General features: G+C 37.3%; 1 protein-coding gene across 1 annotated transcript in view; it reads left to right on the forward strand.

The window, feature by feature from the left end:
- The window catches only part of LOC132560166 (deleted in malignant brain tumors 1 protein-like), a 42,057-nt gene that overhangs the window by 12,876 nt on the left and 4,654 nt on the right, over positions 1-24,527 (forward strand). Inside the window, exons 2-25 of the mRNA XM_060224817.1 lie at positions 5,600-5,751; positions 6,201-6,375; positions 9,386-9,736; positions 10,546-10,851; positions 11,171-11,485; positions 11,844-12,161; positions 12,419-12,727; positions 13,375-13,531; positions 14,553-14,710; positions 14,893-15,225; positions 15,663-15,974; positions 16,340-16,660; positions 16,937-17,245; positions 17,512-17,835; positions 18,007-18,339; positions 19,318-19,641; positions 20,172-20,483; positions 20,629-20,952; positions 21,711-21,815; positions 21,941-22,159; positions 22,374-22,703; positions 23,255-23,578; positions 23,709-24,035; positions 24,165-24,488. Coding sequence (XP_060080800.1) covers positions 5,600-5,751; positions 6,201-6,375; positions 9,386-9,736; positions 10,546-10,851; positions 11,171-11,485; positions 11,844-12,161; positions 12,419-12,727; positions 13,375-13,531; positions 14,553-14,710; positions 14,893-15,225; positions 15,663-15,974; positions 16,340-16,660; positions 16,937-17,245; positions 17,512-17,835; positions 18,007-18,339; positions 19,318-19,641; positions 20,172-20,483; positions 20,629-20,952; positions 21,711-21,815; positions 21,941-22,159; positions 22,374-22,703; positions 23,255-23,578; positions 23,709-24,035; positions 24,165-24,488 — 6,762 coding nt within the window. The remainder of the gene's footprint in view (positions 1-5,599; positions 5,752-6,200; positions 6,376-9,385; positions 9,737-10,545; positions 10,852-11,170; positions 11,486-11,843; positions 12,162-12,418; positions 12,728-13,374; positions 13,532-14,552; positions 14,711-14,892; positions 15,226-15,662; positions 15,975-16,339; positions 16,661-16,936; positions 17,246-17,511; positions 17,836-18,006; positions 18,340-19,317; positions 19,642-20,171; positions 20,484-20,628; positions 20,953-21,710; positions 21,816-21,940; positions 22,160-22,373; positions 22,704-23,254; positions 23,579-23,708; positions 24,036-24,164; positions 24,489-24,527) is intronic.

A 24,527-nucleotide genomic window follows, 5' to 3' on the forward strand; every position in this document is an offset into this window, starting at 1 on the left:
CTGTATTCATTAACATTTTAATCTATTTCATCATTTATATTAATTAATATTTGTTATCCTTCAAAAATATTGTCGATCACTGTCTGTCTCTTCTCGACAGGTGATGGAAACCTTTATTTGAAACCTACAGTACGAAAAAGGGAATCAAACATCATTGCATAGTCATATGGAACATCCCCTCCGACTCGAGCAAACAATTTTCACATCTATTTTTATAATGAAAAACTTGTGTTTAAATCTAGCTTAATATAAAATATCTCTTTTGCTTTCTTTAAAGGGCAATTTCTACGTTAATCTAATAATTGCCAATAATGTTTAATGATAAATGTTTTGGGATACTAACAATAAACAAATACAATACATTTTCAATCGAAATTATAAAAGACATAACTGAGATCCATATTAGCAAGGGTGATCTCTACACGAACATATCACAATTTGTTTTCTGTGGACTATCGAATTTTTGTTTCGACAACACTTCGACATCTATCATTAGATTTCATTAACACTTAATTGTCATTGTATAAAGCCTTTTCCAAAGCGCAATATCCATGTATATCAAAACGTCTACAAAATGTTGACATCATCACATCTTACGTTATAACGTGTTATTATCTCCCCTTGTGTATATAAAATATAACGCATGGTGTGATAGCCTAAATGCTTGATAAACCAATCACCGGTAGCAAAACTATGACGTTGAATGTATTTTTCAAGTTAACGAAAAACAACAAGAAAATACCAATGTATACTTAGGGTGTCGTTTGGCATTGTTTCCTTTTTGTAAACTCTGAAACACTCCTTCCCATTGTTTGCTTCCTGACACTGAGTTTGCCTTGAACCAAAAGTAAACGAACGTCGGTTTTAATGTTGTTTTCATTTGGAAAAGAGTCCTTACTTACAGGGATTAACTAAGGTTATACATGGCGGTATCGTCAATAAACCCTTCAGGAACACCTTGGCTCATTTGCTTCTGTCAGAAAATGCCGAGTAAATTCTTCGTTTGTTCATATTTGGCTTTACTTTCATAGGATTTTAGATTGGCATGTTAGTATATTTTTTGTTGTTTTGTTTACGAGAGTGTCCTACAAATCAGATATAACAAAGACATCCAATGTCTGCCTTGTATATTCGTAAGAGGCCTCTGAACTTTAGACATTGATATCTAATATCATGAATAAAGGTCTAAGCGTCCACCCTTATGCATCCCCGATACCCCAGGGCTACGATCCTTTTCGCTCTCTGCAACCCCGGAACATGCCATGAAAAGGATTAAAGCACAAACGAAGTAATTTGATTGGATCCAGGTGAAAAAAAACTGACCAATCATAGGCTGATACGCCTCTTTTGAAGATTAATTGATATTTTTTAAAACGTATTTTCTTTCTATCGGCTATTTTATTTTTATTCCAGTGTTATCAAACCTACCACTTTGATGTTTTCATATTGTTGGCTAACAAGACCGGTCAACGTTACGTTAACGTCATTTACTGTGTGAAACGAATAATATCGAGCCATCATTTATATTCATCTAAGTTCTGAAGTAGGATGCATGCCACATTTTGATTCATTCGAAAAGTGGCATCGATCAGCATATACACGTGTATACAATATGTACTTTCTAATAATATCATGAGATATACGAAAATGATTTAATTATGGAGAAAATTTGGGAATTCATACCTTTACCAAATAAAACATATTGTAACCGAACTGATTTCATCAGCTTCCGAGCTTTAAACATTTGCTGACTCTGAATTTTACTGCCTTAACAATCTTTCTGGATTTTACAAGTGCATCATAAGCATCACAGATGATAATCTTGAAGGACAACGCAGCTTTATTTGTAGTTCCGTACTAGATACCTTTCCATATATTTACAACATATTCAGGAATGTTATCAACTGAAGTGCACGTTGTTTAGATCAATAAAACCTGATCTTATCTCCTTATATGTCTTCAGGAGTTTCGGAATAAATGTTCCCTTTGTTTTGTATTTTTTTGTTTTGTTTTGTATATTTTGCCCTAGTTTTATTGAATTTGAGTTTTGGCTATGACTCTGTTGGTCCATATCATTTATCTTCATTTTTGTATTTCTAAACGGTATGTTAATATCTATAGGTAAAGCAGATGTTTACCACATTGTAATGCGGAGGAGGTAAAAAAATCTCCTAGACATCACCACTGCATGCCAAGGAATGCTGTGACAATGATTCATGTCGAGTAAAGCATTGCTTATATCAAGTACGATCTGACGAGGTCACGAACGTGTGATAGGATGTGTGTGTGTACAGACACTAGACTGTCCCCCAGGTGGTGGAATACAGGCGTTATCTTTAGCAACAACGGATGTTTAAAAACACTACTAATTACATTCAATTTTAGGCCTTGTCTAAGGCTATACTGATCTGTCTTTCCAAACGTGGATTGTTGGTATTTCTGTCAGTGTACCTCACCTCAACAACCCTCCGCCACACTACTCTCGCAGTCGATCCGATTGTCACGCCAGACTCAGATTCTTCCTAGGCTTTGTTGCTCAGCAGGGGGTGGAATCCAATCAATGTCCGAAAGGGACGCGATGAATGTTCTAGGTTTTTGTTTTTAATCTTAATTGGCTTGTAAATTATTCTGTAAGAAACCGTCAAGAATGTATTTGGTACGAATATTAAGAAGAATACTGTCCCCATCACTGACCCTAGTAATGTTCTGTGTTACATTGCTTGTTGAGGTCGCGTTTCCACAGAAGAACAAACTGGGACTGTCATGTACTCAGCGTAATATACTAACCCAGGAAATTGGGATTAATTATTTAAATATAATCACTGATACCCAAGAAAGACTAAATTTGCACTGACACACTAGATCTAAATCTGAGACAGTGAAACTGTTTTCCTGAAAAAGAGACACTTTGTCGTTTACAAGTATACACCAACCCACCAACCCACACACACACCCTCACACACACACACACACACACACACACACACACACACACACACACACACACACACACACACACACACACACACACACACACACACACACACACACACACACACACACACACACACACACACACACACACACACACGCACACACACACACTCACCCTCACACACACACACACCCTCACACACACACACACACACACACACACTGTTGTAGTCGTCCCGTTCATGCATTGAATGATAGTGATCGTGTTATTTAGTAATAATCTTCACTTCCAACTATTTCACATATCTCTTTTTATCCAACAAATAGACTTATTAAAAAAATACGCGGATTTAGATCAACACCCAATTAATCTGCAGATTATATTAACCATAATTAAGATATTACTTGATGTGGTAATGTTATTGTGATAAGAGTCTGTGAAGCACGACCAAGCGATAAAGAATGTATACGCATTTTAGTATTCAAATATGACAATAGTTACTTCAGTAAATCTATTGGTTTATTGACCCAAGACAAAAACATGCCAACATCGAACTAGGTCTTCGGTCAATACGATCATATCTTGGTATTTTGAGTTGCTAAATTATACTTATCTAGAGGTTGCAAATTGAATGATACACTCAAGTGATATCAATGGGGGAAAAACCAAAAATGTGAGAACATGTTTCCAATTAATAGCTACCTACATTTGGCATCATCCAAAGTATGACGATTCATCTCTTAATAAGTTCGTTGTCACGTTACTTCGCCCTTGTATTTTTATACGTATATATCATCATTTTAATATACCCTTGCACGAATTTAATTGGCTACGCCAGTCAGAAATCGACTTTGATATCATAACATGACCAATGTCGTTATGTCTTGAATTAAATATGTTGCAACAAAATGGCTGCCTTCGTTTGATATTTGTTCTCCACACTTTGAGTTAAAAAAGAATGTCAAATCTTTTGTATGCTATGTGATAAAAAGTACCCTAAATTTATTTTAGTTTCATATCAGATTTTATTTTACAATCACATTCAATTTCGACAGTTCTGTGCACTAATTTCATTGTATATTTGTTGAGTTCAGTTTTAATTCAATTTCTGTTATAAAAATAAAAAAAACTCCATCATTATAACATGAAAATACAACTGTGCTAATCTTCTAACTACCGGAAGGCACAAATCAAACTTTATCCTACAGTGATTAAAGGATAGCCTCGGGTCGGTAAACATAGACGTGGATCATGTAATATACTGTTCTAGATTTTACACACTGTCAACATGTAGTGAACATATATACATATACATATTCTAGTGTTGACTACTTCCTTGTGTTCACTGTCTGCATCACGTACAAAACCACATTATATAGTTTCAAATTAAATGCGAGGCAGAGACACCAACAGAACCTGAACATTAGTTATCAACAATAGGCGGAGCCATGTTGGCGTTAAACTGATAAATACATAGAGATATTTTTTTTTACATTGCTATTATATTATTCTGTTTATTACATTACTATTATTTCAATTTTGTGCTGATATGAAACCAAACGTATGGACTTTCCTGTATCTTAAGTTTGTAAGTCGCCATTCTTTCTCAACATGTATTCGCCCTTCTTATTTTATGCCAAAAACTGTTACACCGTTGCGCAAAATAATTATGACGCGACACCACTCTTTAGACAAAGGAACGTTGTTGTTATAAATGGAATAAATTAAAAGAGAAAAAACATACAAGTATGCATATCACTTGTATATATTTAGAGTCAAATATTCAATCCTTTTATTATCACAATGGTTAATAACGAAACTGGTAGGTTAAGGTCGGATGCTACACTGTGTTATCATCTTACTTAATTTGATCAGTAAAATGATATGGAATGATAACACAATAACGAATAACACGAGAGCAAAATTAATGGGTTGTAGCTCGTGCGAACAGGGATCATGTATGTCTGTATGTCGATAGAGGCGACTAATGCGTACCATTGTAAAATTCTGTAAAGTCATGATTAGTCTCTGTTGTGTATTGTAATGATAGAAAATGCAAGACATCTGGTACATGCTAAAGTTCACTGAGTGTGTATTGTCTGGTACCGCGTCAACCTTCTTCAGAATTTGAAATGGTCTTCTGTTGCACAGTGTTTGTCACACTCAACATATACAATGACCTTTAGTCTTATATGAAAACTGTCAAGATTTTTTTTTTTTTCATTTTCTGTCTTCACTTGTTGTCCACTCAGTTTCTGAATAGGAAATATACCTTTATATACATTGTAACAAATATGAAACAATTTTGTCTATCGGTATCTTTTCTGAAGTATGTGCAAAGAGAAGTTTACAAGTCTCTTGACATATCAAATATAGATATAACACACTCCATTTTGGCTGTTGTCATATACATGTATCTCAATAAAACAATGGGGAATTACCAAGAAAACCGCAACCTAAAATCAAATTCAATTAAACTAGGTCAACATATAAACAAAGGAAAGCTTTACACGGAGACTCATGGAAGAGTATAAATGAATAAATGATATGTTATCATTTGTCATGAAGTATGATTCGTTCTGTTGAATGTGTTGTTACTAAATACACTGTAATATTGTCTGTGTCCGTCTTCTGTACGCAATTATCTCTGTCTTCCTATTCTAGTGTTATATTTGAGATTACGAGACGGATCCGACCATACCAACGGTCGCGTGGAAGTTTCCAAGGACAACCTCACGTGGGGGACAGTATGTGATGACTTCTGGGATGGCGCTGCTGCAGACGTGGTGTGTCGGCAGCTAGGATTATCATGGGGTGTAAGTACTGATGATATTATAGTATCCAGCATGAACGAGTCGATGTTAGTTGTAAAATTTATGGTTTAGTTTTGTGAGATATTTTGCCGTTTCCCTGCACACCATATCTAACATTTTTGAAAATTTACTGCGGTTCAGACTACAATATAAAAAGGAGATGTTTTATCTGTGACTAAATGTCCATCTTATTAACTGCTTACTTTATGTCTTACATACAATTACGCACATATTTGTCAAGCTTTATTAATCTGTCTTTCTTAAGCAAGGCCCCTATGATCAACACAATTACCTGTAACCAATACACTTATATCAGCTTTGCTGTTGAAATTCGATATTTTTTAAAATATATTTTGTGTGATAACTTTTACTTGATAAAACCTGAATGAATGAGATTTACTCGACTGTGTTAAAGCGGTTGTAAGTGATAATAATGTATTATATTGTGGCAGATGGCTCACCCTCTAGCTTACTTCGGACCTGGAAAACCGGATCAACAGATAGTATTGGACGAGGTAATATGCAATGGATCCGAGGAATCACTCCTTGACTGTCGAACAAACCCATGGGGTCAGAATAACTGTAACCACCAAGAGGACGCTGGAGTCTCCTGTTTCGAAGACAAAGGTATTTAGAATTTGTTGTATTAATGATTTTCGTAAAGAGGCGGGCACTAAAGGAAAATACAGTTATATTTAAAGTTAGAGGAATCAAATTAACCATTTTGAAGCAGAAAAGTACAAGTACAAAGGACACTAATTTAATGCAAATTCGGATAAGACATAGTAGAAATAAACAATGAATTAAACTGCATAGTTCAGCTGTTTCGTACTTTCAGGACTAGTCAGGGATGTAGAGGGTCTAAATCTTAAACGTCGGAGGTGACTGAGAAAATTCTAGAGTGATCAGAGAATTTTCAAAATCTTGTAAGGGGGAGGGGTTGCACTAGTCCATTTTCATAATTCACACACACTTGAACAGATATATAGAATATAAAGGTTATATGATTGATCATATCATTTAAGCAAAAATTTCAAAAGAATGAAGACTTGCTGTAGAACATACAGCGTTGAGCTCGAAGACATGAGTAACAATTTATGTCGGAGTAATTTATTAAAATCTGAGATCTCTTGCTTCACTGATAATTATACACTTGAGCAAGACTTCGTTAAGTTACAATAGAGACAGATGGGCTAATGGAAATCTCAGAAGGTTTGAAAATTGATCTAGGCAAAACTAGGTTACCTATGGAGTTGGGCGCACGGCAGTAACTTATGTCTAAGTAGATTGTGATAAATCTAAAACTAGACAGAATGACGAGTCAATTTCCAAACTCGGGCAATGATAAAGATAGGAAGCTGGAATGAATCGCTATTCATATTACTAAAACGTTAACCTTCAATCACTTGGATTCATGTCGATTTTTAAACTCATCCTCACCTTGTTAACACAAGTAAATTGTATACTAAATTCCTTTCATATTCATTGATTGATAAATATATTTAATTTCTGGATACAATAGCAGTAAATACGCTGTGACGTATAAGTAATTAATGTAAATACTTCATCATGTGTGACATGCGAATAAAATAACTCTGATATGTTATTCGCTCGTGCATATTCATCTATTAGATATGCATATTATCGTTTATACTATAAATTGGCTATTTTTAAAAGGCGTCTATTTCGTTGACAACGTCGTTACAATGAAACAATATCATGATAAGTTACAAAAATAGTATCAAAAATTCTAAAATTTGACCTTAAATGTTATTTGGAATATAATTATCAATGGCGAGGATAAGGACAAGAGTAAACAAGATCATTACGGTTGTACAATTGATAAATCATGTGTGCTGTCCTCCAGATTCAAGGGGGCGTTGATCACGCCCAAATATATATATCTATCAAATTATCAATAACATTCATTCTACATCTATAAAACTACACATACACCTTTGTACGTAGGTATTGAATTCATGAACTACTCAATTTCAATGTTATGCTTATTTAAGCAGGATCTGTACATCTACACGTGCAGCTTATACACGTGTACGCGTAGATTTGATTGAGCCTTGCAGTTCAACAGTTCAAAACAACTTATAATACATATAGGAATGAACAATTTAACAAAAATGTTCCCATCCACACACCAACACACTCACTCATTAATTAGCATAGTGAATAGGGAATTATCATGTTACACGTATATACTTAGAAAACTCCTCTTCTTGTTATTCATATTGATAAATATTAATAAGTTTCATAATTCGATCTGGTTTATAGATTAACAAAATAACTAAATATCTATGCAAACTACAGAAAAAAATGTGTAAAGTGTAAAACAAAAATGAAAAAATGAATACAAAAAATACAGGGAAGAAGATAAATAAATAAATAAAATTTTAATTATGAAAAGAAATATATAAAGAATTTATCGTGGATTTCAGTGATCAGTCTAAATATAGTTACCTAGTTTCCATTACGGTGAATACACAGCGCCCACATCTATACATCACATCATATGTAATATACATCACACCAATTTGACCTCATGTCGTGTAATTATACCTACTAATATACATTAAATATTTATAAACGTGTGTTATATGGTTCAATTACGACTATTATTGGGTTATAAAATTAAACGAACTTTAGGTCTACCTTATTGCTCTCACTAACTATTAACCTTTCTCTCAGCTCAGAGGTACGTGTTGTGATATATCACAGGCGTAAGGCATTGTCACTAACGACTATTCTTAACACAATAACGAGACATCTTAATTTACGTAATTTTGAACTAGATACCTGTATTGTACAAACCATGCGTAACGTAAAATATCGTTTATAGGCGAGTTAATCGTTGGACATTATCAAATTGAACGTAGGTATTTACATATAAATCTATATAAAAGTTTAATTTCGATAATTTCGCCACTGATCACCGTGCTATGGTAATTACACATATTTGTTAACAAGTAATTTGGTAACCATATCATTGCTCACCATAAATACAGAGTAGGTAATTAAACAGTTACACAGTTGCCGGAGACGAGCGAGTAATGAAGCTCTTAAATGGTTACCATAAATAATATGTAGAGACAAATATATTTACCTCCTCCCCTCTTTCCTATCCATATGTGGCATTGGAATATTGGATAATGATACATTTATCAGTGATAAGCCGGTGAACAAGCTTCTCCTGACTTTTACATGTTTTTTTATTTTTTTTTTGTGTCACAAGGAAGAAAATTAAACACAAAATACGGAACACAACTAAATTAATTTTTCATTATTCTTAAAAAATTTCGGATGTCTGCCATACAGTCTAGGTTGGTTGTGAGGAAGTTGATTTATTTGGTGAGAGTTTGATTCGAATGGACATGAATAATACATAAATTATAATATGTTAATATGATAAAAGTTATATTACACCATTGTTTACCGTTAAAATGCTAAACATGTATAAACAATACGAAATATCTAATTGCAGACACATTTTGCTTAAAATGTTGGTTTAGAATGGTTTTAAAACATAAGAAATCATTTCATTGGCAACTTAATAACACTTTGAACTTATACTTAGTATATATATGATTTTACGTCACAAAACAACATGCTTTTTATACCGTTCCAGTTCGACTGACCAATGCCAAATTACAACATAACGTTGGATCAGTGGAGATTTTTTCGGACCATCGCTGGGCGGAAGTATGCAGTGATCGGTCGTGGGACAATACGGACGCTGGAGTGGTATGCCGACAACTCGGATATACTTCGGGAAAGGCATTATCAAACGTGTCCAAGGATTCTCCGGAATATGAGATCTGGATACTGTACAAGAAAGCTTATTACAACTTCACATGTCTAGGGAACGAAACAACACTGTTAGACTGTGAGAGGAGGAAGTTCTCATCGTCCACATGTCATCATAACTTCATGGCTGGTGTGATCTGTTATAACACAACGCTGGATATGGTTAATAACAGTAAGCCAAAAACACCGTTCATACAAAAAATACCTTAACAGAAATACGACAATTACTTGAAAGTACGGCCCTGTAAATAGAATATGATTCTAATCAAATGAAAATAAAACAAAACAAATTTAAAAATTAAAATTATGGTATAGATACATTGGGATTCAAGAAAGACCCAAAGTGATTTGGAAAAGGGTTTTGAGTCTTTTCTTTGTCGAAAACGCATATTGTGTAAATATCTTTCATGTAATGTAACGTTCTCAAAAAAAGATCAGGGGAAGTAACAACGAAACAAAGAATTATACTCACCTACAACGAACTTCATCTCGAGAAACATAAATCCTGGTATTTAAGTTTATTCCCGAAGTCAACATGTGAATCGATCTCTGTTTCTAACCACTTTGAAGTTGTTAAGTCTCAGATATTGTACTTGTGATCCTAAGAGCGAGAATTCATGTCTTAAACTTTACTAAGATATATTATGTTTCATAAGTAAATTTCCATGGCTACGAATGTGATTAGGAACAAATACATTACGCATATGGTTAAATCGGCGGCTCGATATTGAGAGGTAGTACCAAATGTCAAAAGGAAACAAGTCTGGGTATAATGTACTTTCATGCTCCTATATTCGCTTATTTTCAGATAAGTATAATCACAACTACCAAATAGCATGGATATTAATTTAACTGACAAATGGAAACTTCATCATGATGCCTTCTAGCCACTGTTTCCAGCTGATATTCATATCAAGATTTTTGAATTATTTTAAAACGATAAACGAGAAAGCAAATACAAAATATAATATTCTTCTTCAGCATTCGATATGAGAATATCGAACGGCCATTACGGTAGAGTAGAAGTGCGCCACCTAGGGGAATGGGGTCATGTGTGTTATCATGACTGGGGTCCGACGGAAGCAGGACTTGCCTGCACCCGACAAGGCTTTGCTGGCGGGGTGGTTTACGGGACCAACATCACGGAGGACAAAATCGGCTGGCATTTGCATCGCAATTGTAAAATCACCGACACATCTTTGGAAGCTTGTCTCGAAAATGATCAGGGTGTGTGGACGCCAGTGTTCAACTGTAAGGCTGCATCCGTGCTCTGCTACAAACAGTCAGGTAACAACTACAGAACTCAATCATTTTCTGATTCGGCAACCGCACAGACGTATGTTCAGGCGAGTGACATTAACAAGCCACCGCTGGCCAGCAATTCTTTTCCATACAATTAATTGTTCTTACTGATAAAGGGCTGCGGTAATTGCTATTGGTTAACATAAACTCTGGGAAAACACCGAGGTCAATGATGTTAAATTCCATTTTACATCTCTTTTTTATTCAATTTCAACCAAAAATCTAAAAGATGTTTGTTGTGAAGCACCTAGTAACCAAGACTGATAGATGACCTCTTGCAATTATACTAATAACTCTATTACAGCGCCTAAAATTAGTATCACGGACACACACATTGGACGTGTGGACATCAATTACGATGGTAAGGTAGGAACAATTTGCGGTACAGACGGATGGACAGACAAGGAAGCAGCTGTTTTGTGCAGACAGCAGGGGTTTGCGGATGGACATACCCTTGCCAGTGTCCCGAAGGGCCAGGGCAAGATCTACATGTCCTCGGTGACTTGTAAGGGTACGGAGAAATCCCTACTGATGTGTAACAATACTGGATGGGATGAAGATCCGGACCCAGAGTGTCGATCTCATGCGCTAGATGTCGGCGTCGAGTGTTACAGACACAGTGAGTAGAATGCTTTCAGATCAGTGTCAGGTAAAGAGAGATAACTCCGAATTAATTCAATTCATTGTCTCTCTCGGAACATTTTAGAGAGTGATATCACCATTTTACTTAAATAAAACGTCCTAGTCCATTACTTTTGGTTGGCGAGTAGGGTACTGTTATGGCTTTTCAAAGAAAAAAGTTTTAATCTGTGACAAAAATTAAAAAAAAGAAACATCATCGCATTTTGTGTAAGCCAGCTACACATGTAGAATAAGAATGCATTCTAAGTTTGGATTTTGTAATGGAATAATAAGCGAATAACAAATTCTTCACTTTCTGTGTAATCAGACAAATTCTGACCATATCTTCACTTTAGTTCGTCTCGGTCGTCAGATGTCGGAATCAGTTGGGTTTGTAGAGGTCTATCAGAATGGGTCGTGGTTTGGCCTCTGTGGAGCAGGGTTCAATGACGTCAGCGCCAGAGTTGCATGTGGTATGCTTGGATACGAAGACGGAAAAGCCCTGCCGCAGGGAGGGTACGGAAAGTTTTACTTCAAGATTATCAGGGCAGGTATCAACTGTACTGGTGACGAGAAAACAATTTTCGACTGCCCCTACAACAAGGGCGCCAACTGCCCCAACAGTTATCATGGATACGCTGTCATTTCCTGTTTTAATGGATCAACATCAAAAGGTATCACACTTATGACAGATCGATCATCACATATGCTATTGTAATAACTTCGTTTAACTTCATGATAATTTGACTGAATGTCTTTAATGTGCCTCTATTAAATGCGATACTTTTACATATTTTATTGTGTTAGATGACAACGCTTTATTTATAACTATTTTATAAAAAGTGTGTATATGATTATAATCGATACGTACTGAACGGATATCATATTTTGTTTTTGGCTAATATACGTATGTTTCATGAACTGATTTCAGACCCGGTAATCTCACTCCAGTCACGCGAGCCAGGGAAACCGAGTTATGGTCGGGTCTCCGTGTCACGTTACAATGTGGCGGGACATGTTTGTTCCTCTTTCTGGCTGGATACTAATGCTGACGTGCTATGTCGTAGTCTTGGTTACAAAGGTGGGCGGGCCACCAATTACCACCGTGACCAGCGGGTGCCAATCGTAGTAACGGACTTCCTGTGCAAGGGGACGGAGTCTTCGTTAACTGAGTGTATGGAAGAAACGGGAATCTGCTACAGTAACACGGTTGCTGGGGCCGTCTGTTACAACCAGTACGGTAAGAATTAACGTCCATTTTTCATTGCAACAACTTTGATAAAGCTGGACGCATTTGATGCTCGTTAATTTGCCTATTGTTTCCGTTATTGTATAAAATATTCTTATTTGGGAACATGGCATTACTTATATGGTTTGACGAAGGTTTACTAGGAGGGTGTCGTCCATAAGGCAGAAAACGCTCACTCTTCCGCACTACCTGGTCCTCCTCGTACTTGTTTTCAGGAGTCTCCATATAAATCTTTCTTTTGTTAAAAATTTGCCCTAGTTTGATTGACTATGATTTGGGAGCGTGCTTCTATTGAAATGATGATATGTTTATAATGTGATTTTGCGACTCCTCAGTCAAGAAATGCATTTTTTTTTCAAATTCCTGATTTACAAGCAATGAAAATTCCAGATTATTTCATTGCTTGTCATCGCGCCATTGAATATGACCAAATGAATGATCTTTTGTTGTAATGAATGGCAGTAACTGATATATGAGTGCTTACAATGATAATCGTATTATCATTTCCTATCATACTATCTCTTAAACTGAATATATATTCGTATCGTCACATGGCAGTTTTATGGCAATTAGTGTTAAACTGATTTCAGTTTTCAGTAGATTTCGCACTAAAACATTGCTGTCGTTATTTTCATCAGATTTAAAGGTGAAACTAGTTGGCGGAGATCATTACTTTGGACGAGTTGCAGTAACTATAGATGACGAAGAGGGCACGGTGTGTGATAGAAGCTGGGGCCAGAACGAAGCTGAGGTAGTTTGCAAGGAGCTTGGTTTCGTCAGCGGGGAACCATACGAGTACGTTGTGTCCGAGATAAGTCTAGCTTTGCAAGAGAATGGTACAGACTGTATGCTTTTACGGATGTGATTCATTATCTAGCTCTAGACTTACTCTTAATTTACACGTATATTGAAATGTGTCGTTTACTGATGCGGCTAATGTAAATCTTCGATATTGCAGGTAGTAGACACTACTGTGGGCACGTTTAGTCCTTGAAGTTTGCCATGACCTGCTTGCCACTTTTTAATTTATTGGAATAGAGGCACGGTTTAGAATATACACATGCACTTGATGTTCTTCTGGAATTATCAATTGTTACGAAATATATTAAATTATGGGACTAACACTTCTCCACGTCTATATTTTATGTTTTTATTTTAATCACTTTGGATATTTCTCAGTCGCTTCCTAGGCTTCAAAATTTATGCCGTTGACATCACAGATTAGCTTCAGAGGCGATTAAGGAAAATCATAATTGATAGAGAAAAAGTAAGAAATCTAGATGTAGAGTTGCACTAGTCCCGTACTTTAATCTATTTCATAATTTTGATATATCAGATGACTTTAAAACAATGTCAAGTACACGTGTATATTAAAACTTGGTATGCAGGTTACGGCAAACCTTGGGAACTACCAGTTCGCGAGCAGTGTCTATCACCTTTTATCTTTTAAAAGTTAGAATAGTTGTACAGTTTATTGATCCAACCTATAAATGGAAAAGTGACTGAAAATGTATTGTAATTTAGGACAATTAACGTGTTCGTTAGTGTATGATGATGCCTTAATTTAGCCACCCTCCCTGAAGAAGTGTAGATGATAAAGGATGATTTAGCGTGAGTCCGGGTACCGGCTATGTGTTTCTGTGTCTAACTTTGGATCATGTTTCTCTATCGTCATTTTCCAGAGTAACTCCGGGAACCGGCGAGGTGTTTCTGTGTCTAACTTTGTGTCTCTGTATCGTCATTTTCCAGAGTAACTCCGGGGACCGGCGAGGTGTTTCTGTGTCTAACTTTGTGTCTCTGTATCATCATTTTTCAGAGTAACTCCGGGAACCGGTGAGGTGTTTCTATCCGACGTGTTTTGTACTGGTACTGAGGCATCGCTTATCGAGTGTCTGTCTAGTGGATGGCGTTCTCCGGACAGACAGACTTGTGGAGCTGGGTACCAGTCGGTCGGAGTCTACTGCTTTGGTAACGGTAAGATATCAAGTTTGTCACGACCTGTAAATGGGGACTATTCCTATGGACAAATAAAGATCAGAACATGAACACAATCACTAGAAGCGATTTCGTTCAGGAAAAAAAAACATTCTAAATTGGTATATGCCTACAGGAAACTTTATTAACACCTCGCAACTGAAAATGTGTCTTTTCTTCAGTTCGTATCGTTGGCGGGAAGAGCACACTAACATTTCTGGCTGGAAGGGTCGAGATGATACTGACCAATAAGACGCACTGGGTTAGCGTCTGCGCAGATGGGTTCCATCAGAGTGAGGCAGATGTAGTTTGTCGAGAGATCGGATTTAGTTCAGCACAAGTTCTAGCACCAGGGTCGTTCGGTTCTATCAACTCACTGACTTACGTATCGAATACTAAGTGTAATGGATCAGAAAGCTCTCTTCGAGATTGTTCAAGTGACAGCCAAGGAATCTGCGTGTCTCCTTCATACAACTACGCTAGCATCCTCTGTACCAAGACTGATGCGGACCCAGGTAACATAAATCAAAATAGGTCCTGTACGAAATTTTTCAAGAGAAAAGCAATCTTAGATAGCAGTATATCAATATATTTCACATAAATTACGTTTTAGTCTGTATATTGCAGGTGTATAATGATTAGGAATATATAGTATTCAACACCGTCATTATGCTGTCCATACAATAAGGATTTTTTGGTTAGAAATTTGATAAACGATTACAGAATCAGAAAAGACGTGAAACCGGAAGTGGAAGAGAATAATTTTATCAGGCACAGCTATGGCCAGGATTGATAACATCTTATTTTGGCGGTATTTACTAAAGCTTTAGGACAGCAAGGGGCATCCCGATATTGGATACTTCAAACAAGTCTTCTCCCAAATCCGTACGGATAACGGAACAGACTGTTGTAGATAACGATGTATAATATAATCCCCTTTATTTGGATTCAGGTACAAAGGTTTACTTGTCGAATGGTTACCATGGTATGGTTATGGTGGAAAGGTATGGTATCAATGGTACCGTCTGTGTGGATGGCTGGGACGAACGTGATGCAAATGTCACGTGCCGGTCATTCGGATATGCAGGGGGTGTGGTGTTAGGACCCCCAGAAGTTTATTCTCGTGGGATGCCGGTCTGGTTTACTGACTTCAAGTGTAGCGGTATAGAAAAACGCCTGAGTGATTGTAATGTCAATACTTCTATCTCCCTTAACTGCATACAGTCAATTAAAAACGCAGGAGTCCTCTGCTACAATGGAACAGGTAATGTATGATGTTCTCGTAAACTGCTGCAATGGCAATTATTAATAGATACTGTCTTTATGGAATCTATGATTAATGGTCACACATGGAGAAATGATACAATGCAGATATTGACAAAACTCCCCGTGTTTGCAGTAGTTTTATACCTGTCAAAGGTGTAAGCAAATAGCAATTTATCAGATAGAAGGACATGCTCATACTTTGCTCATTTTAGCTGTTCATTTTGAAGGAGTTTTATTTTCGTATTTGTTTTCGAAAATGGTCGTTTTATTTTTTTTTTCGATCTGAACTCTAGCTACACTGTGTGTGAGAAGTTAAAGATAATCTACTATTACCACATCACTTAATAAATTGTCTGATTTTAGGTGTACAGATACGACTGGCGGATGGGAAACGGCACTACGGGCGTGTGGAAGTGTCTTACGATGGGACATGGGGCACAATCTGTGACTACGACTGGACTAAGTATGACGCAAGGGTTCTTTGTAAGCAGCTTGGATTTCCTGACGGTCGGTCATTTAAACAGTCATATTACGGACCCGGCACAGGTCCTGTGTATTTGTCTGGGATGTTCTGTGATAGCTCCGAATCATCGCTATTGTCGTGTCCTAGTCGGGGTTGGAATAATGCCCAATACTACTGTAAACAACACGGACATGACGCAAGTGCCTACTGTTACCGCCCAGGTAATATTCATCGACAAATGAAAATGTCGCCTCATTAGTAATCAACATAATTCATAGTAAAATAATGATTTCAGATTGCAGGTAAAAAAAAAACTAAATAATTATCGTAATCGAATTTAAAAATTTTGTTAAAGGTTATTATCCCTGCATTTCTGACATTTGAAAATTGTTCTATCGAAATGGTCCTTGATCAAATTTGTTAGAAAAGATAAATGATAATTATCAGTATGACAAACAATTGTTTCCCCTATTTAATTGATTGTGTATTTAACTTAGTGAGCAGCGGAGGAGGGGAGGATTACGGCGGAGTCCAGGTTTGGTCTAAGAGTTCCTACGGTATGGTGTGTAGTGACGGATTTGATGACCTTGATGCCACAGTGGCATGTCGGGACATGGGTTATGGTGTCGGAGTCAGTCTATGCTGCTCGGCATTCGGGAACGTGGATTTCATGCTGGCTAAGACTAACGTACAATGCACTGGTCGAGAGGCCAGTTTAGCGGACTGTCCCTCAGACAAGGGTATCGGCTTCTGCGAGAGCGGTACATACGCATCTGTTGTATGCTCGGACAAAACGCCTTCATTAGGTAATAAACTGATTCACATTTTCTGCAACATCGTATACACTAAATACTTCTAATACATTGTATAATTTTAAAAAGGTGTACTTTCGACATTGTGGATAAAGGTGTTTGTTGAATTCATCCGAATAATTATAACTAATTATAACCAAAACGGAAATAGAATTGTTTTTTGTTTGGAAGCACTAAGTAAGGTTAGGATATATTTACCAATTAATATACTGAAGTGGTCTTGTTACTTATACTTATCTAATAACTTTCCATATTTCCAGGTTATGGTCTGTCACTTGAGAATGACCACTTTGGACGTGTACAGGTCAGATACTTTGACCATGACGGTTATATCTGTGCTGAAGGTTTTGACGATAATGACGCCAATGTTATTTGTAAGCAGGCTGGGTATTTAGGTGGATTTAGCTACGTGGCTAAAAACAAGGAAAAGTGGGTTCTTTTCAGCAAGGACATCCGATGGTTGAGAAATCTTACCTGCAACGGGACCGAATCACACTTGGGCCAGTGTGGCAACCTTGACTGGGGCAATATCGGCAAATGTTCGCAACTGAAGTTTGCTGCGGTGTTCTGCTATGTAGATAAAGGTACAATCATTTCTGCAATTACAATAATGTATCTTCTTTATTCTTCAGCGTCAGTCATTCATGCTGATTCTATTTAGCCAATACGTATAGTTTTATTTCAAATGGCAAATATTTTCTATTGAAATTTCGTGCATGCCCAATTTCATTTGTTCGTTTGAATGTCATTTTCAGAAAGTGTTGGTCGTGATATTGACTTGGTTGGAGGTAAAACACCATCGGAGGGACTGGTCAAGGTCAAGATAAACGGCACGTGGGGAACAATGTGCGCCTGGTCAGTTGGTAATTCAGAGGCCACGGTACTATGTCGTCAGATGGGTTACACTTACGGTGTGTATCTAACCTCCAGCCCGTCTCCTGATGAAGGACCAGTATGGATAGGTGCTATATCATGTATGGGAAACGAGTCTTCCATTTATGAATGTATGGTCGAGTCTTTGGGTGAGGATCCGGGACGAACATGCTCATCACACAAACATGATGTCAGCATCAAATGTTACAGTAACGGTTGGTATTGAAAGGCTCTTTTTAACAAACGTGTAAATACCACTTGCCTAAATATTATTCTTCAAAAGTCATCGAAAGTTTTACGTCAAACTGATATTTCCACGTTTAAGTTATTACATGGTTAACAAATACTTTAAGATTTATTGTCAGATCATATGTGTGATTCATACAGATAGTTATTGATATCTATTAGAAAAATATCACATTTACTCATGTCATGTTACAAAATTGTATGTAACTTCCTTCTTTAAATCTTCATTTGTATTTTGATTCCCTTTCCTCATCCTGTCATGGTTATTCTACATATCAGATAATATTGTAAGCTAAGATATTTGAATTAAGAGAAGAAATTTGACATAATTACCTCCCTTCACATATGTGTTGCCTTATTTTGAACGCCAGAAAACCGGAATCAGTAAACTGTGGAGAAAAATCTCGAAATAAATAGAAAATACAAAAGCGGAATATACGTATTTCAGTTTTTATAAACATGACTTTATTATTTGAAAAAATAGTTTTCAATTACAATTTGTATTAAGGAAAGACGGTGACTAACCAGGTGCTGATTTGTTTCTCGTGTTCGATTCTCGCTAGAGTGAGGAATGTATATTGTAAATTGCTCCTCCGGTACCCATAGTCACAACGTGTAGGTCCATATCTGTATACACCTTGCAAAGTATACTCTGTTCAAATGTAAATTGTTCTTTAGAGTAGTACAAAATCCATTCTTGTATCACTGAATGCATTCATATTTCGATGTGATCAAATAGAAGTGGGAAACCGTCCGCATCACAGCCACGTCGGTGGTACATTAATATTAGGGAGACGACTTTAACAGAAAACATCACTTAATTAATGGTTTATTTATCACTTCCTTCAGACTGTTCTTCAATTTTTATAATCCACTTAGCAAATGTAACGCTCTTTTAAAGAAATTTTGTTTGTCCATGCCTGATGCTATTTGCTCGTCCTGTACAGTGCGCCTGTCCGGAGCGGCCAAGCTCTCCAACTACGGCCAGCTACAATTCTATAATGGAACAGGCTGGTACTCCGTATGTGACAAGAATTTTAATGATTTGGATGCTCGAATAGCCTGTCAGTCAATGGGGTATCAAGATGGGCATGCGCAATGTTGCTCTGCACTCGGTAGCAAGTTTTTGACTGCAAGGCCTATAGGCATTTCTGGCGTGGACTGTATATTGGAAAACCGGAAGTTCAGCGACTGTCGACATGAATATAGAACTTGTGAGACAGGTCATTACGTGACCCTTGCCTGTCTCGATGATGATATCACGAGCTACGGTACGGAAATGTCCATTAATTCAATACGCCATTGCTTATCATATTAGTCTGAATCAAGATTTCTTTAAACATAAGAGAAACAAGAAAAGATCATAAGCGGAACAATCTCTTTCCGTCTCAGCGATAAATCTATAATAACAGAAAGGGCACATGATTTAGTTGAAGAGTTGAATAGACGTAATAACAGACAGTATCTCAGCCTCCAACACGTTTCATTTTTAAATATTTCTTTGAATATTTTGCTCTGGCTGATTTCAATATGAAGTGCTCTGAATACCGATTGCTTTACCCAAATACATTAAGAATAGTAGTAAGATATGGCACACGTATAATATATAATTTGGATATAATCCAAGAACAATAATGTTTACATTAGGTAAAATAAATATCTATACACTTTGTATACAATTTCTATAATATTTGAATTAAAACACACACTGAAATGGCGATGTTTCGGTTATTTGTGGTTGTGTGTCTTTTGTACAATCTTCGGAAACGCCAACATCATTTCCCCCTGTTTTTCTATGCAGACATGGCGGTGCGTGTCCCGGACTCCTTATTTTACGGCTCCGTGGAGGTACAACGGTATGGTATCTGGGGGTCCGTGTGTGATACGGATTGGGATCACGAAGACGCCACGGTTGTTTGTAGAGAGCTGGGTTTCAGGAACGGTAACGCCACCAGGACGGCGATGAGTGATGGCATACCCACGATTTTAGGTAGTGTTCACTGCAACGGCACAGAGAAAAGACTTCAAGACTGTCAAATGGCTTCATTCAGAGATAGTCACAATTGCAATGGGCGCAATACTCGGGCAGCTGTTGTGTGTTCCAAAGATGATGGTTTGTATTTTTAATCAATGACTACTTCGGAATACACGTTTAAATTGTGAACTTATTAGGTTAAAGTTTAAGAACAAAATAATATAAAAATAATGCGTTTTCCGAGTTACGCCGACGTCTAAGACCACTTATTTGTTGATTGTAGCTGGAGTCCAATTCCGGATCGGTGACGAGGTGGACGGAAGTGGCAGGGCGGAACTGTTGATCAATGGTCAGTGGGGTTCTATATGTGATAGGCTATGGGACGACCGGGATGCTGATGTATTCTGTCGACAGATCCCCGACTACGTCGGAGGCATGGAGGTTCGCCCTAGACGAGATGCGGCACATGATGTAAGCATATGGATGACGAATGTCGGCTGTCATGGCAACGAAACGAACTTCCTCAACTGCAGGGCATCGTGGGGTCTGTCTCACACCAGATACTGTTCTCACGGGACTGATGCTGGGGTCGCATGTTTTAAGTCAGGTAGGCACGTGGGCAATGCAGTCGTTATGTTCGTAAATAAAAGAGGTGAAAAAATGTCACATCATAATCCGAGATGTCAGTTAACATAATAAGAACATGTTTGACCATATAATAGTCTTAATAGAACATCGATACAAAACATTGCTGACAAGCGTTCTTGAATCAAGAACTGAAATTGTAAAAAAAAAAAAAAAAAAAATAATGTATGTTTTGTTGACGAATAAATAAAGAAAGAAAAGTGCATGTCGAATACTCAATAAAGTCATTTTTCGATTGTTCAAATTTCTACGATCTTCCCAAAATCTTTAAAAGCCATGATATATTTTCATAGAGGTAATGCACGTCACTATGGTTTTATCATTTCATCTTTCAATCTACTCAATCTTTGAAAAATAAGGAATAAAAAACCATGAAAAATATACACATGACTATTTGGCAGATCATTGGATTTCTTTCGATTTTGCATTTGAAGAAACATTATGATTATATTTAAGAGTCAACGCGGAAGTTTAAACTTGCTGAAAACGACTGCAAATAATAATTTTGAATCAACTCTATCGCGGACTCTTTTTTATTAATTTGATTTGTTTTATCGTTGACTAAAAGACTCATGTCGTTGGCATAAAACTTTGAATGCTGTTGTTTAATTTTTGAAAACTTGTAGCAGGCAGGAATACACGACTGGAATTATGGAATAAATTCAGTATAATACTGAATCTTGCTTATTGTAATCTGTTTAATTTATTATGTATCTACAGTGAGATTAAATCGAGGCAACTACAAAAACAACGGTATTTTGGAGGTGTACCTTCAAGGGTCCTGGGGTACTGTGTGTGCGAGTGGGTTTCACCAAACAGAAGCAGGTAAGCTGGGCAGAGAATAAATATACACCAATTCTGTTGTATTAATCTATCATAGAATATCCAAAAGAAAACACAAAGTCCTATAAACATCATACCTAACATTGAGTTAACATATTTTCTTGTAGACGTGGCTTGTCGGAGTTTACATAACTTCCAGCATGGTCTTCCCTTGTGTTGTACACCTTACGGGTACAGCTTCCGAAACGCTGTCGTCGGTCGGTTCAATTGTGACGGCAGCGAAAATCACATTACAGAGTGTAACAAGACCGAGGTATATCGGGAGACTGGATGTCATTCGCAAGATTATACATCCATTGTGTGTTACAATGGAACAAGGACTGAAGGTGAGTCGGGTAACCCGTCTTTACGAACATTGGGCATGGAATCTGAAAAAAAACATTTTATACTATCGTTTATCAGTTCCCTAGAATAAACATACGTGCCGGACATATTTTGATACATTTTTAAGTACTTGGCGCTCGTGATCTGATTCTAGTAAACGCTTGATCACAATGTCTGAAGTTCTTTTATGCTGAATATGATTCTTGGCCTTTGTAGACTACTCCTTGCAGCTGGTTGGTCGTTCCTCATACACAGGCCAGGTAAACCTTACTTACTTGGGAGTTGAAGGGCGGATCTGTGTAGACGAATGGGACGATGCCGACGCTAGGGTAGTGTGTCACGAACTAGGATACCCTAATGGCATGGCATACCACCACTACAAGTCGGACTTAGTCTTCTTTGAGTACAGCGGTCCCTACTGGACATCCAACGTCAACTGTGTTGGGAACGAGTCTCGCCTGTCCGAATGCTCTCATGTAGGATTTGGCAAGGTCAAATCCTGCATGAATAACTCCTATGCTGGTGTCCTCTGCTACAACAATGATGGTAAATGTTTGATATTTCAATCAAAGACAAGATTATTAAATGTTTTCATCTGCAATTCGTAATGAAGTAAATGCAAATGAAAGGAAAGGAAATCATTAGGAATTAATCCGCAGACAATCTAGATTAAATCTATGTGATGTAACGTTCTCAAAGAGACATCCGATGTAGCGATAATAAAGAAAACAAGGCTTCGCCAATTTGCTCCCCCAAAAATTTTCGAGAAGCATAAAAATAATATTGCGAACATCTAGCATGTTTATAATCATTGCATATATATCTTATCTTCATAGATAGAAAGGGGTTTTCATTTATTTTTCATTATTACAAAACATAATTGGTAGATACAGGCTTTCCATATGCAAATCCTTTGATGGATTATGTTACTGTAGCGTTTTGATTTCCCTGCAACCTTTAACGTAATAAGTTAATCTGTATAGTTCCTGAATATTTTCTGAAATTTAAGTTATTTAACTTTTTAGGTTTTCCTAAAAAGAGGGAAGCCCAAAATGTATAGTTTTATCATCACGTGGATCTATTCCATAACATTACAGGTATATATTACAAATTGATGGGCGGTGACAACAGGTACGGTTACATAAACGTGTCTGTACGAGGCCAATGGGGCACAATATGTGGTCGATACTGGGATCGACGAGAGGCCGATGTCTTCTGTCGACAGCTAGGTTACAGTACAGGCGATCCGCGATATGGACCTTACAATACCATGGCAACAGGCACAGTATGGGAAGCCAATTTCCGTTGTCGTGGGAGGGAGGACAGTCTTAATAAGTGTTCGCACGAGGGCTGGATGGTCAGCCAATCACAGTCCTGTCTTAGTCACAAAGATGATGCAGGCGTATTCTGTTATACAAACGGTAAGAAACACTTTGTTGTATTCCGGTATTGATAACATTATATTTTGGTTCAAATAAATAACCTTCAACATATAACTAATGCGATTTCTTTGCTACTTATATATACTGAAATGCAATGTACGTTTTACAGTGAAATTATCAAACGGATTTGGGAAGCTGGCTCATACGGGCGCAGTCATGCTTTATCGGAATAACACTTGGCTCCGTGTATGTGACACGGGTTTCAACGATCAGTCTGCACGTCTTGTCTGCCAGGAACTGGGATACACAGATGGACGTGCTATGTGTTGCTCCGCATACGGACGAACAACGGAACCAGTTCAAACCAACTTCACATTGCGATGCTCCGGACAGGAAAGGTCTGTCCCAGAATGTCTTAGAGAGGAGAAATGTGACAGCGAACAATATGCATCTGTCGTCTGCTTCCACAAAGAGGAGGCGGGGAGGATGGACGAAGGTATGTTTGTTTGAAAACATGAAATTAATCAATATAAAATATTTGCAGTGTGTATAATATTTTCATTGGTATAATTGAAACGCTTAAAGTATGAAATGCTCACAAGATAATTGACCTCTAATATGACAGGGAGCTACAAGTTTAAGTTAGAGGACAAGAGTAAAGGACAGATATTGGTGGATCACTTCGGGGTTCAAGGTCGCATCTGTGGTTTAGACTGGGACGATAACGACGCCAAAGTAATATGCCGTCGTCAAGGTTTCCAGTCCGGCATTGCATACCTCCATGACGAGAACTCTGTAATGGAATCCATGAGGGGTCCGTATTGGCTCAGTGGTTTCAACTGTACCGGAAACGAGGCGTCCTTACTAAGCTGTCCACACAATACACAGTTAACTCTAGGCAACTGTACCACGTCACACATAGCGTCTGTTCTCTGCTACAACGAAACTGGTCAGTATTCTATATAATTAAATCTGTCACATGGATTGA

The sequence above is a fragment of the Ylistrum balloti genome, unplaced genomic scaffold (genome assembly GCF_031769215.1).
Source record: "Ylistrum balloti isolate Yb309-2 unplaced genomic scaffold, AGI_CSIRO_Ybal_v1 Utg371024, whole genome shotgun sequence".
In the NCBI taxonomy this organism is placed as follows: domain Eukaryota; kingdom Metazoa; phylum Mollusca; class Bivalvia; order Pectinida; family Pectinidae; genus Ylistrum; species Ylistrum balloti.